At 37.5% G+C, this 14553-nt stretch overlaps 1 protein-coding gene across 1 annotated transcript in view; it reads left to right on the forward strand.

Annotated features, from left to right (window-relative positions):
• Positions 1 to 14164, forward strand: part of LOC118616760 (ATP-dependent RNA helicase DDX3Y-like) — a 65092-nt gene extending 50928 nt beyond the window's left edge. Inside the window, 17 exon segments of the mRNA XM_036242196.1 lie at positions 809 to 938; positions 1951 to 2015; positions 2018 to 2071; positions 2074 to 2107; positions 2183 to 2282; positions 2845 to 2917; positions 2920 to 2979; positions 4021 to 4106; positions 4349 to 4447; positions 4529 to 4689; positions 8141 to 8285; positions 8398 to 8542; positions 8629 to 8810; positions 8885 to 9002; positions 9259 to 9412; positions 9603 to 9739; positions 11747 to 14164. Of these exon segments, the coding sequence (XP_036098089.1) occupies positions 809 to 938; positions 1951 to 2015; positions 2018 to 2071; positions 2074 to 2107; positions 2183 to 2282; positions 2845 to 2917; positions 2920 to 2979; positions 4021 to 4106; positions 4349 to 4447; positions 4529 to 4689; positions 8141 to 8285; positions 8398 to 8542; positions 8629 to 8810; positions 8885 to 9002; positions 9259 to 9412; positions 9603 to 9739; positions 11747 to 11826 (1823 nt within the window). The 3' untranslated portion in view covers positions 11827 to 14164.
• Positions 14165 to 14553: the final 389 nt, after the last annotated feature.

Genomic DNA, 14553 nt, shown 5'->3' on the forward strand with positions numbered 1-14553 from the left:
TCAGTTGATTTGTCATATTTACATTGCTATTGATACTGCCATGTCACCTTCCACAAGTTCTTTTGTTGAATAATCCCTGTTATTACCATTGCCATGTACTACACAAAGCCCAAAAGAATAGTTGGAGCATATTCAAGTGCTATAATTACTTTGTGAATCTTGAAATGTCTTGTCCATTTATTTTCTTATGGTAATTATGTAGTAGGTCTCTTCATTTAAGTTTCTCTAGGTGTAACTGACTGTAGAAGGTAACCTTATACTTAGCTGGGAATTTCAAAATGTGTATTGTATTTTCTGCATAGTGTATATTTTAAGTCAGTTTTTTATTCAGGGTTTGTGAGATTATATTTAAGGATAGGACCTGACCAAAAGGTAACTTAGAGCTGGGTCGTGTACTTGATACCTATATGGCTTTGTAAACCAGTGTCACCCCAATAAATTCATTTTTAAAAAGTCTTGCTACAATCTTGGTTAAAATAATCTCATTATAGTAGGTGCCTGTTTTATTGTTTTTGTTCATCTATTAGTGGTGGTATTCAGCATACTGTTTTTAGACCATGATAATACTTTGCTTAATACAATTTTAGAAGGAAAGAAGGTTAAAGATGGTAGAAAGAATTTTTTGCTGAGGGTAATCAGTTATCTAATCTTGCCTTTTTTTCACCAATATTTTGATAAAATAATCCCCCTGACATTTGGTGTGTGGCCCCCTCCCATAAGGTAAGTTGTCTGTAAACAACCACTTACTGAGAAGTTGGATTCTTCCTTAAAGTATTGTCAACTTCTAATTTTTTGCTTTCTTTGGAAGGATTTCATGATAAAGACAATTCAGGGTGGAGTTCTAGTAAAGATAAGGATGCATATAGCAGTTTTGGGTCTCGGGATTCAAGAGGAAAGTCCAGTTACTACAGTGATCGTGGAAGCAGATCAAGGGGAAGGTAAATTCTCAGCTTGCAAGTAACAGTTTAGGAATCAACTCTTAATTTGATGTATTTTCATTCTTTGTACTTTCTGGATCGTGAGTCAAGATTTCTTCCCCCTTAACAGACCATCTTTCTATTACGGGTTTTAAGCAAAGTGTTGGTTTGTTAATTCTTGATTCTAAAATCAAGCCTTACCAGGTTTTTATATCTCTGTTAAAAATAATTACATGCAATAAGAAGATTGCTATTTGACATATGGATCTATTACTTTTATTTAAATTATGTATGTCTTCTCTGTGCCAGTTAACATTTTTTATGACTGCACAAGAGTGATAAATGAATCTTAATTTAAGTCCTGTCACGTAGGGGCTTTTCCTGCATATCCAAATGTAACCAGGATAGTTGACATTCATTTTTACTTGTTTGTTTGTTTTCTTGTTAAGTATATTTAGATGATTATAAAATGAAGATGTAAAGTATGTGCTAATTATAAAGTATTATAAAACAGCTTGTTGAAGCTGAGAATATTGTAAATAGCTCTAAAAGATGCTGTTTTTATTTTAAAATTAAAGATATATAAATTATACAATAACCACTGGTTAAGTAAAGAGCCTTTTTTTTTTTGTATCCTCGGGTGAGGATATTTTCCATGTTTGTACAGATAGAGTGGGAGGGAGAGAGAGGAAGGGAGAGAGAGAGAGAAACATCGACGTGAAGGGACACATCGAGTGGCTGCCACCCGCACGGCCAACCAGGGCCGGGGACAAACTGCAACTGAGGTACGTGCCCTTAGTGGGAACCGAACCCGGGTCTCTCTAGACCGCAGGCCGACGCTCTAACCGCTGAGCCAAACTGGCCAGGGTTAGAGAGCCTTTTTTCACAAATGAGGTAATCAATATTGAATTGTTTACATCTTTGCAAGGTTCTTATGACTAACAATTCAGCTAATATACAAGTACATGTCTAGAAAGCTACTCATATAATATTGGCTAATGACATACTCTGATCAGTTGCTTGTTCTTTTCAGGTTTGATGATCGTGGACGGAGTGACTATGATGGTGTTGGCAGTCGCGGTGACAGGACTGGTTTTGGCAATTTGATCGCAGTGGACACAGTCGATGGTGTGACAAATCAGATGAAGATGATTGGTCAAACCACTTCCACCAAGTGAACGTTTGGAGCAGTAAGTTTTGAAATGTATGTTGATTGTTGTGAAACTTACTATTTGTTATAACTTGTAATAATCATTTGATTTTAGGGAACTATTTTCTGGAGGAAACACTGGGATTAACTTTGAGAAATATGATGATATTCCAGTAGAGGCAACTGGCAGTAACTGTCCTCCACATATTGAAAGTGTAAGTTGTTTTATTTTTTACAGCTCTTTAAAGTTAATGTCACCATTATGAGTAATCCTGTAGTGGAAAAAGTGCCATAGTAAGAACTACTTTATTGCACATTAGACTCAGGAGACTGTTTTCTTTTTTTTTATTCTCACCTGAGGACTTTTTTTTTTCCATTTTTTTGTTCAGATAGAGTGGGAGGGAAAAAGGGAAGAAGGGAAAGCGAAACATGGATATGAAAGGGACACATTGAGTGTTGCCACCTGCACGACCCAACCAGGGCCAGGGACAAGCTGCAGCCAAGGCACATGCCCTTAGTGGGAACTGAACCCAGGTCTCTCTGGACCGCAGGCCGATGCTCTAACCACTGAGCAAACTGGCCAGGGTAGGAGACGGTAAGTTTTCTTAAAAAATACTGTGATACCTTTGCCTAAAATCAAAGCAACTGTAAACTCAGTCACAACTAGACATTTAGTTGGGTACTTTTGTACTGATGTTAGTATAAAACAGATTGCAGCAGATAAAACATTTATAGTTGTATGTGTGTCTGATTGACCTGGTTCAATTTCTTTGACAGTTCAGCGATATTGAAATGGGAGAAATTGTCATGGGGAACATTGAGCTTACTCGTTATACTCGTCCTACTCCAGTCCAAAATATGCCATTCCTATTATCAAAGAAAAAAGAGACTTGATGGCTTGTGCCCAAACAGGTAACCTCACTTGATAAAGAATAAAAGTTAACTGAAGAGCACACTCTAAAAATAATTTATTTTGTATGAAGTCTGATTCTTATATATAACATTATTTTGAGTTAGGTAAAGATTAAGTGGAAATGTCTCTTTTTTATCTTACCTCTCTGGTTCTTTTTATCCAAACTAGGGTGTCTTGGGAAAGTATGTATTAATTCAGCCTGGTATTACTGTAACAGGGTAAAATTTTTAAATGCAGTGGAGGGAAAGCTAGCGTTATAATTGGAATAGGAAATATAAAATCAGGGAGCCTATGATCCATAAAAATGTAGGTGGGGATAAAGAAAAGGTGTTTCCGTCTAGTATTTTGGAAATTGAAGAGTGGGAGGGCTGGGATAGTTAATCTGTAAAACTTGAATCACTTGTCATGAGTAATATATTTTCTTCTTTTAAAAAGAGAATTTTTTTATATGCAATTAAGGACCAAAATCAACACTTGTTTTATTTCAATAACTTTACCTATAGCTTTTATTTTACAAAGGGAGCGAACTGTTTTACAAATCCTTTACAATTAGACTCTTCAGAAACTTGCCTGATCACTGCTTTACATAACAACAGTGTATAACAAAAAAAGTACTGAAAAGGAAGTTGATGCCAGTTTATAAGCAAAATTGTTGTGTTTTTGTACTAATTAAAAGTCAAAGGAATGAGCACTGATTGTATTAAAATGGATCACACATCCTGGCAAGTGTGGCTGCATTTGGCAATCATTTGGTGCACTGGTGAGATCACTAGTTTCATCTCTGGTAAGGACATTGCAGGAGGCACCTGATGGATACTTTACTCTCACGTGGATATTTATCTCTCTCTACTTTTTTCTCTAAAACTCAATAATCTTTAAAATAAAATGAGTCACAGTAGTCTTGGTTTTGGGTGCTTAGCTGTGTAAATATACCATACTTTGCAGAAAATGTATGTGTTAGAGTAAGTAAATTAGCTTTTACTAAAAGAGCATTTGGAATGTTTAATATTCACAATTAATAAGTCAGTTTTTAAAAATAGGCTCTGGAAAAACTGCAGCATTTCTTTTGCCCATCTTGAGTCAAATTTATACAGATGGTCCTGGAGAGGCGTTGAAGGCTGTGAAGGTAAGGATTTTGTATAAAATAAGTTTTTTCTTAGAAAAATATCTTATAAATACCTGTTGGGTCCTTTCTATCTAAACTATACCAAATATATTTACATTTCTGTACATTTTCTTTTCATTTCTCCAGTGAAAACTTGAGGTTTTTTAGAGTGTAATTGTTACGGGACTATTTGGTTAGGACTTTTAAAAAGAACAAAAGTTTTAGGTCTTTGCGTCTAATTATAAATTGTACTTATTTCTTAGGAAACTGGGAGGTATGGACGTCGTAAACAATACCCGATCTCCTTGGTTTTAGCACCAACAAGAGAATTGGCTGTACAAATTTATGAGGAAGCCAGAAAAGTAAATATCCATTTTAAAGATAATTGGCATTTTAATTTATTCTAATGTTTTCATGATCACCCAATAAATTCTTTTTTATAGTTTTCATACCGGTCTAGAGTTCGTCCTTGTGTGGTTTATGGTGGTGCTGATATTGGTCAGCAAATTCGAGACTTAGAACGTGGATGTCACTTGTTAGTTGCCACTCCAGGACGTTTAGTGGATATGATGGAAAGAGGAAAGATTGGATTAGACTTCTGCAAGTATGTTAATTTTATATTTGGGATGCAATATTTTGTAAATATTAGTGGTCATTTTATAACATTTCATAGTATTTTGAGATGAAAAAGTAATTTTAATTAAATATATACTGAAAATTAAAATTAACCTTATTTAAAATTTTTTATTTTTCTTTTCTAATTGTTTGGTTTTTTAGATTTAATATTTGATATGTATTTATTGCCGTTTTATTGTTCATAGTTTTAAAATATAAACTTTATTAATTTATTTATCCTCACCCGAGGACATTTTTTCATTTTTGTTCAAACAGAGCGGGAGGGAGAGAGAGAGAGAAACATCGATGTGAAAGGGACACACTGAGTGGCTGCCACCTGCACAACCCAACCAGGGCTGGGGACAAACTGCAACTGAGTTACGTGCCCTTAGTGGGAACCGAACCCGGGACTCTCTAACCACTAAGCCATACCTGGGTCTCTCTGGACCTCAGGCCAATGCTCTAACCGCTGAGCCAAACTGGCCAGGGCTATTGTTCATATTTTTATCTTCTATTTTTTTCTTAAAGAAAACTCAAATAGCGTCGTCCCATGGACCACAGGGACCTGGGTTCATTTCCCGCTAAGGGCATGTACTTTGGTTGGGGTTGTATGGTTGGCAACCAGTGAATGTGTCTCTCTCACATTGATGTTTCTCTCTCTGTCTTCCTCCTCCTCTACCTCCCGCTCTATCTGAAGATAAATGCAAAAATGTCTTTGGGTGAGGATAAAAAATGAAAGAAAACTCAAACATTTCATGTAACAATACTGGTTTGATAGTGATTAACTCTTTTAGTTTTTTTCTTGTCTGGGATGATTTTATATGTTCTTTGATTCTTAATGATACCTTTGTTGGGTAGAGTAATCTTGGTTATAGATCCTTTCTGTTCATCACTTTGAATGTTCCTTGCCACTCCCTTCAGGCTTGCAAAGTTTCTGTTGAGAAATCAACTGATAGTCCTCAGGAGCTCCCTTGAAGGCAACTAATGGTTTTTATTTTGCTGCTCTGAAGATTTCTCTCTTTGTCTTTAACCTTTTGAAGGAAGGGTGAGGGGGCAAGAGAGAGAAACATCAATTAGTTGCCTCCCACATGACCCTGACCGGGCAGAAAGGAACTTGAGACCCTTCAGTCTGCAGGCTTACACTAACCACTAAGGCAAACCAGCCAGGGCTGACCTTCGTCATTTTATTTATAATGAGTGTGGGCATCTTTGAGTTCTCTTGTTTGAGACTCTCTGTGCTTCCTGGACTTGTATGTCTATTTCTTTTACCAGGTTACGGAAGATATCTATCATTTTTTCAAATAGGTCTTCAATTCTTTCTCTCTTTGTTTTCCTTCTAGCACCTCCATGATGTGCGAGTATTGTTCCACTTAATGTTGACCGAGAGGCTTCTTACACTATTTTCCCTTTTTGGATTCTTTTTTTATTCTGTAGGTGTTGCTTCCTTTTCTTCCAAATCACTTATTTGATTCTTGGCTTCATCTACTCTACTGTTGATTCCCTGTAAAACATCTCCATTTCACTCGGTGTATCCTTCATTTCTGACTGGCTTTTTTTTTTTTTTAATGCTGTTGAGATTCTGACTAAGTTCATTGAGCATCCTTATAACCAGTGTTATGAACTCTATCTACATCTAATAGATTTTTGTCTCCTCCATTTTAGCAGCCTCCCTGTGTTTGTTTCTGTGTATTAGGTAGAGCTGCTACATCTGTCAGCCTTGGTAATATAGCCAAACATAGCAGGTATTCTGTAGGGTCCAGTGGCACAGCTCCCCAGTCGCCCAAACAGGGCACTCAAGGTGTGGCCCTCCTCCCTGTGTGGGCTGTGCATAATTTCCTCTTATAGTTGAGCCTTTATTCCTGTTGGCATGTCAATATGAGAAATTTACTGTGGGTCAGTCAGCTGCAAGGACTAGAAGCAACCACCAGCCTCCAACCACTGTGGAAGATCAGCTGTGTAGGTTCTGACCCCACAGAGCAGGACTTATTTCAACAGGGCTCTGATGCTTGCTGAGTTTTTACCCCTTGAGTGTTTTGTGATTGGATACTTCAACATGGTATGAAGCTGTCCACTGGGTGCATAGACTTTGGGCCTCCCAAGAGGTGTGATACCTATGTTCTGCCCGGTATGAGCTACAAAGCAATCTGTAGATGGCTGCTACTCGGATGTAGATATGTAGATGTGCTGGGCTTGGAGTTGCCTAGGTGGGTGAAGTTAAGCTGTGAACCAAGGCTGGTTGCTGCTAGTGCCTGACCTGGGGCCAGTTAGCAAGAGGTACAGGGCAACAAAGGCCAGATGCTGCTTGGAGAGATTTTAGAATCTAGAGGATGAGCCAAGACAGGCAATTTGTATAGAAAAGCCCCTAGAAACCACTTGTTGAGTGGGGGCAGAGCCTCAGAATCACCAGGGTAGGAATAACACTGTGAGTCAGGTTGATAGAGTATCAGATGTAGGTAGACTTTTAGGGGTAGACTTTTAGATGTAGGTAGACTTTTAGGGGTAATAGGAATCATCAAAGGATCAGTGGCCAGCACTTCAGAGAAAGCGCTCTACCTCACCCCCAGTCCTCACCTTGATGCCAGACCATTCAGTTCCTCTCTGTATGCTTCTGTTGCCTTTTAGGCTGCTCCCCTGTGATGCAGCTCAGAGTAAGTCTGTGCACAGGACCTTGAAGAGGAACTGCCTGGGCCTCCCAGCAGCCTCTGTCTCACTCATCCACACTTCCTGATAGTTTTAACAGCCAGAAATTATGTGGACTTCTATTTCTAGCACTGGAACCCTATGTTGAGAGGCCTGCTCTGGGGCAGGGGTGCAGTGGGGAGGGTGCTCACAGCCTTAATATCATCTTCCTGATTTGTATCTGCCACACATGGGTGTGGGACTATTTCTTTTCACTCTCTGTCCCTCCTACCAGTCTCAGAGGGTCTTCTTTAATTCCCTTCTGTTCAGCTACATTTCGGGCAGTTCTGAATGGTGGTGGTACTTGTAGTTTATTTTTAAATATCTTTTTATTGGTTTTTTTTTAGAGAGGAAGGGAGAGAAAGAACACATCTATGTGAGAGAGAGAAACACCGATTGGCTGCCTCCTGCATGCCTCCTAACGGGGATCGAGCCTGCAAACCTGGGCATGTACTCTAATCAGGAATTGAATGGGTTAATGCTCAACCACTGAGCCACTCTAGCGGGGCTTTTTATTGTTGTTTAGTTGTAATTTTGATGTTGTGGGAGGAGGCAAGTATTACATTTATATATGCCATTATCTCGACCTGAAGTCTGCATTTTTTATTGAAAATTATAACTATAATTTGTTGGAAAAATTAATAGCCAATTTGGTTGTGTGGTCTTTTGTTCCACATGTGTTGAAATGGGAGGCTAGAACATTAGGATGACTATTATGGTCGGTTATTTCATCAAATTCTAAACTAAGTTTTTTATAACAGGTACTTAGTGTTGGATGAAGCTGATAGGATGCTAGATATGGGGTTTGAACCTCAGATACGTCGTATAGTTGAACAAGATACTATGCCACCAAAGGGTGTTCGCCACACCATGATGTTTAGTGCTACTTTTCCTAAGGAAATACAGGTATTGTTTGATAAAGTTCCTTTTAGAACATTTTTGTTTACATGTAAATACATCTTTAGACAACTAGAAAAACCAAAAGTACTTAATAAGTTAGGGTTTCCTCTTTTTTCAGATGCTTGCTCGTGATTTTTTGGATGAATATATCTTTCTGGCTGTAGGAAGAGTTGGCTCTACCTCTGAGAACATCACACAAAAAGTAGTTTGGGTGGAAGACTCAGACAAACGGTCATTTCTGCTTGATCTGTTAAATGCAACAGGTGAAATGATAAATAATAGTGTAAGTTAGATGTTTTTGGAGCTAAATTGCTATTAAGGAAAAAAACCTTTATTTTTTTGTTTTCAGGGAGAGATTCACTGACTTTAGTGTTTGTGGAGACTAAAAAGGGTGCTGATTCTCTGGAGGATTTCTTATATCATGAAGGATATGCTTGTACTAGTATCCATGGAGACCGGTCACAGAGAGATCGAGAGGAAGCCCTTCACCAGTTTCGTTCAGGAAGAAGCCCAATTCTAGTGGCTACAGCTGTGTGTATATTTTTATCTTTTAATTAAGCATGTATGAATATTGGTGTTTTTTTTTAAACAAACATTATTTACAGGTGGCAGCAAGAGGACTAGATATTTCAAATGTGAAACATGTTATCAATTTTGATTTGCCAAGTGATATTGAAGAATATGTACATCGGATTGGCCGTACAGGACGTGTAGGAAACCTTGGTAAAGTGTTTCGTTTGATGCTTTGACAGAAAATCTCAAATACTAGAACTTTAATTTTCAAAGGGAAAGGTGACACCATATGTTAGACACTAAAAGTTTGTGTTACTTTCCAAATTACAATGTTTTATTCTTGTGTTTTACTTATTTTGTATTGTATTAAATATTATAATATGTAGTACCTACATATTAAAGTAAGAATACAGGGCTACTTTATGTAAACCCAGACTACATGTACTTTTTTTTGGACTCTTAACAGGTCTTGCCACTTCATTTTTTAATGAAAGAAATATAAACATTACAAAGGATTTATTGGATCTTCTTGTTGAAGCCAAACAAGAAGTGCCGTCCTGGTTAGAAAATTTGGCTTATGAACATCACTATAAGGGTAGCAGTCGTGGGCGTTCTAAGAGGTACAGATTGTTCTGAGCCTTTATTCTAACTACTATTTGCTTTGGAAACATTATTAGAGGAACTGACCCCAAGGAAAAAGAGTTGAAAAATCGGAAATTGGAGTTGGAGGGGTGGGGATTACATTTGGTGAATTTTTATTTTAATTTAATTTTATACTCATAAACCATTCCACCTTGTTTTTCCTTATAGCAGATTCAGTGGAGGATTTGGTGCCAGAGACTATCGACAAAGTAGTGGTTCTAGCAGTTCTAGTTTTAGCAGTAGTCGTGCAAGCAGCAGCCGCAGTGGTGGAGGTGGACATGGCAGCAGCAGAGGATTTGGTGGAGGTGATATTTATTTTCCTCTTTTATAACTTTAAAAGAGCCTTTTCCTCCATACACTTCCATTGTGTAATTTATTGACATTTTATTTCTAAAAAAAACACAAAATCCATTACAGATTTATTTTCTTTCTTTTTTATTCTCACCCGACATTTTTCCATTGTTTTCTTCAGATAGAGTGGAAGGGAGAGAGAGAGACATTGGTATGAAAGGGACACATTGAGTGGCTGCCACCCACACGACCCAACCAGGGCCGGGGACAAACTGCAACCGAGGTACATGCTCTTAGCGGGAACTGAACCTGGGTCTCTCAGGACCACGGGCCAATGCTCTAACCGTTGAGCCAAATCGACCAGGCTCTTTTTTAATTCTTAAAAGTATTACAGATGTCTTTCTTTTTCCCCCCCATTAACACTCTCCTCCTTGCTCCTGCTCTCCCTCCTGCCCCCAGCCATTTACCACACTGTTATCTATGTTCATTGATTGTACATATATGCATATAAGTTTTTTTTATCTCTTCCCACCCCACTACCACCCCGTTCCCTCTGAGGTTTGTCAGTCAGTTCCCTACTTCCATTTCTCTGAATAAGTTTTGTTTGTCAGCTGATTTTTGTTCGTTATGTTCCACAAATAAGTGAGATCATGTGATACTTGTCTTCTCTGACTGGTTTATTTTGCTTAGCATAATACTCTCCAGGTCCCTCCCTGTCTTCTCAAAGGGTAAGAGATCTTTTTTTTTCTTTTTTTTTACAGCGACATAGTATTTCATTGTGTAAATGTGTACCATGGCCTTTTTTTATCCTTTTACCTATCTACTAAGTGGGCACTTGGGCTGTTTCCAGATCTTAGCTATTTTGAATACTGTTGTGAACATGGGGTTGTATATATTCTTTCTGATTAGTGTATCAGGCTTCTTAGGATGTGTTTCCAGAAGTGGAATCACTGGGACAAATGGCAGTTCCATTTTTTTTTTAATTCTCGCCCAGGGATATTTTTCTATTTATCTTCAGATAGAGTAGGAGGGAGGGAGAGAGAGAGAAACATCAATGTGAGAAAGACACACGGACCAGCCACCTCTCTCACAATCCCAACCAGGGCCGGGGACGAACTGCAACCAAGGTATGTGTCCTTGACCGGAATTGAATCCTCGACTCATTGGTCTGTGGGCCAGTGCTGTAACTGCTGAGCCAAACTGGCCAGGGTGACAGTTCATTTTTATTTTTTGAGGAAACTTCGTACCGTTTTTTATAGTGACTATACCAGTCTGCATTCCTACCATCATTTGTACTACAGTGTCCTTTTCTCCACACACTAGCCAGCATTTGTTTAATGATTGTTGATAGCACCCATTCTAGCAGGTGTGATGTGACACCTTATAGTCATTTTAATTTGTATCAGTCTGATGATTAGTGACATTGAACATTTTTTTATAATGTGTCCTGGCCATTTGGGTGTCCTGTTTGGAGAAGTATCTATTCAGGTCCTCTGACTTTTTTTTTTTTAACCTCACCCAAGGACATTTTTTGATATTTTGTTCAGATAGAGTGGGAGGGACAGAGAGAAAGAGAGAACCAATGATGTGAAAGGACACATAGAATGGTCCCACCCACACGACCCAACCAGGGCCAGGGACAAACTGCATCCGAGGTACGTGCCCTTAGTGGGACCCAAACCCAGGTCTCTCTAGACCGCAGGCTGATGCTCTAACCAGCTGAGCCAAACTGGCCAGGGCCCTCTGCCCATTTTTTAATTAGATTGTTAGTCATCCTTTGGTTGATCTGCATGAGGACTTGATACATTAACCTCATATCTGATGTATCATTGGCAGATAAGTTCTCCCATTCAGTGGGTTTCCTTTTCATTTTGATGCTGGTTTCTTTGGCGGTGCAGAAGCTCTTTAATTTGATGTAGTCCTAGACTTTTTTTTTAAGCCTTATATATCAAACGACTTGAGAAACAAGGTTGATTATAACAGTGGTTAACCTAATCTCTTTCTAAACATTTTTTTGATAGGAAGCTATGGAGGATTCTACAGTAGTGACGGATATGGAGGAAATTATAACTCCCAGGGCGTTGATTGGTGGGGCAACTGAACCTGGTCTGCAATAAGATCACCCATTCAAACAAGCTAATATGGAAACCACATGTAACTTAGCCAGACTGTATCCTGTAGCTTTAAGAACTTGTAGTACATTACCAGCTGTGATTCTCCTGAAAATTCATGGAAGATCAAAGTCACAAGAAGAAAGGAACAATAACAGCCCTATTCAAAAGTTGGTTCAAAGACTTAATTGCCCTAGTTTGGATTAATTCCCATTCTGTTTATTTTCCATCCCGAGCTGCATTTACAGTTTTGTGACTGGAAGTCATTTGTTTGTTAATGTACTGTAATTTTAACTTTAGACAGCTTATTATTTTGATGTCCTGTTGGCTCAGTAATGCTCAAGATAGCAGTTATTTGAACAAAATAAATAACTGAATATGGGCTAAAACCAAACCGTGGCACACAGGTATGATACAACTTAACAGGACTCTTCAACTTATCAATAAATATTGTAAGGTTAAAAAAATTTAGGCAGTAATCTCTCTGTTAGGACTTTTTGTTATGTGCAGACTGGGGAGAAGAACATCTTGAGCAGAATTCGTTTCTAATGTTGCCAAATACATTGTTAAAATTCTGACTTGCTCACTCTATTCTGGATAAGTACCTAGAACCTTGTAGTATTTAAATGTCATTCCAGTCATGATGAGGTGGCATGTATGAATGAATCATCCATGCATTTCTCAAAGCACTCTTCAAAGTTAATGCAAGTAAATATAGCAATTTCTCTTTCAGTGTTTGTCATTGTAAGCTAGGCAAGTTTGGGCATACTATTATAGGGAAAGTTCAAATGATTTTAAAAGGCAGAGGAAGTTTAATTACATTATTTAAATGCCTGCCAAAAAAAATTGAAATGATAAAATGACTGACCAATGACAATGACTTGTCCTCTTCCTGGGCCTGGTTGCATTTTGGTCTGTAAAGCCATGTTAGTGTTAATGTTTTTTGGTCAAGAGGATTCAAGTAGGGATAATTACACAGCAGGCTTTATTTCAGTGCAGATTCACATTGCTTTGTTTAAGCTGTGTTGAAATGTTAAAATGGCTTACATTTGTAGACTTTATAACAAACAGATCCTTGAGATCACACAGGTTGGAAATAGGGACTAAATTGCTCGTGATGTTATTTCTGTATAGTGTACTTTTAGTCTTAATTTTAGTTGCATGGGTTTCCATTATATTTATAGTCTCTTTATGCTAAATTTGGCCAAAGATGATTATCCACCACTAAAAATGCCTTTGCCACTTTGAATTCTGTGCTGATTTATGGCTATAAAGCAGTGATCTTTACTGACTAATCTTTATGGTTATGTAAGAAAGCAAAATTTTCTTAAAAGTGCAATAGATTTTCAAGCACATTGTGCCTTGTTCTAAAACTTGATTAAGTAGGTGCAGTTGACAGTATTAAGGTCATTTGTTAATGGTGCTACTTCAATTGGTATAGGTTTAGACTTGTACACTTTTTCATAACTTTTTACAAATTACTTACTTTATTGCACATCCAGAGAATTTTATAGATATGTGTGTGTGTACACGTGCACACACACACACACGTGTGTGTGTGTGTGTATATATGTGTCTTGTGTGTGTGTCCTTAAAATTTCAATCTCATTTTATCTTCTTGAAGATTGTTGAATGCAGCTTAGAAACTAGATTCTAAAATTTTATTTGGGACCATGGAATGATAGTTGTGAAGAAACTGTTTGCACATGACAGATTTTAGATATTTTTTGCTGCTAGTTTGTGTAATATTTATTGAACATTTTGACAAATATTTATTTTTGTAAGCCTAAACGTGATTCTTTGAACGTTTAAAGAAACTTGACCAAAAGACAGTACAAAAAACACTGGCACTTTTAAATGTCACCATGTGTGAAATAATATATTTCAGGGTAGTGTGAGCTTATAATGTTGATTCCTGTTAAACTTGAGTCAAATTAAGCTGACCTGGTATTGGCAATGTTAACTAGCTGTGACTTTGGTAAAATATAAGGCAAAATTGGTGACTTTATAATTAAAACTTGACATGGTTTTGATAAACTTGTCTTAAAATATTAATGATACACTTCTAAACACATTCTCAAAGGTTTTGAGTTTTGTTCAGTTAATGTGTTTCTGTTTTCTGTGGGATTTTTTTTGCTTTGGTTTTCACTGACTGGCATATGTGCAGCCCTCAAACATGTGGTTATCGTTGTGTATATCCATAATTTGTGATTTTTACATTCCTTTACATCAGCCAGTAAATAAGAATTGGTTTAAACATACTGACTTGTGATCATTGAACTTCAGATCACTATAGGTTTAGTAATTGCTTATTGTATTACTTTTAGATCCTAGCACTGCGCGTGCTGTTTATTCTTATTTTACTAAATAAAAAGTTGGACACAATCTTTTGCTGTCAGTTGTGATTTAATAGAGAAGTAGAATAGGAATTATACTCAAAACCTGAGTAATTGGAAATTTTGGATTATTGGATATTTACTGGTTATCCACCAAAAGCATTTGTGAAATACCTCTTTTTGATGAAACAAGTATTCCCATGTCTTTAAGGTTGTGATATCTGAATGAAAGGTTTTATCTGAAAGCTGTAAGGCGTGTATGTAACAGTCATTGCATTAGTCTACATAAGGATCAAGAGTTTTTTGGAACAGGTCAGTTATAACAGATGGCACAGGCGCCCAGTCTCCAACTTTGATTCCTTCTGTTGACTAGTAATCCAT

This window comes from Molossus molossus, unplaced genomic scaffold, assembly GCF_014108415.1.
Source record: "Molossus molossus isolate mMolMol1 unplaced genomic scaffold, mMolMol1.p scaffold_m16_p_40, whole genome shotgun sequence".
Classification (NCBI taxonomy): Eukaryota; Metazoa; Chordata; class Mammalia; order Chiroptera; family Molossidae; genus Molossus; species Molossus molossus.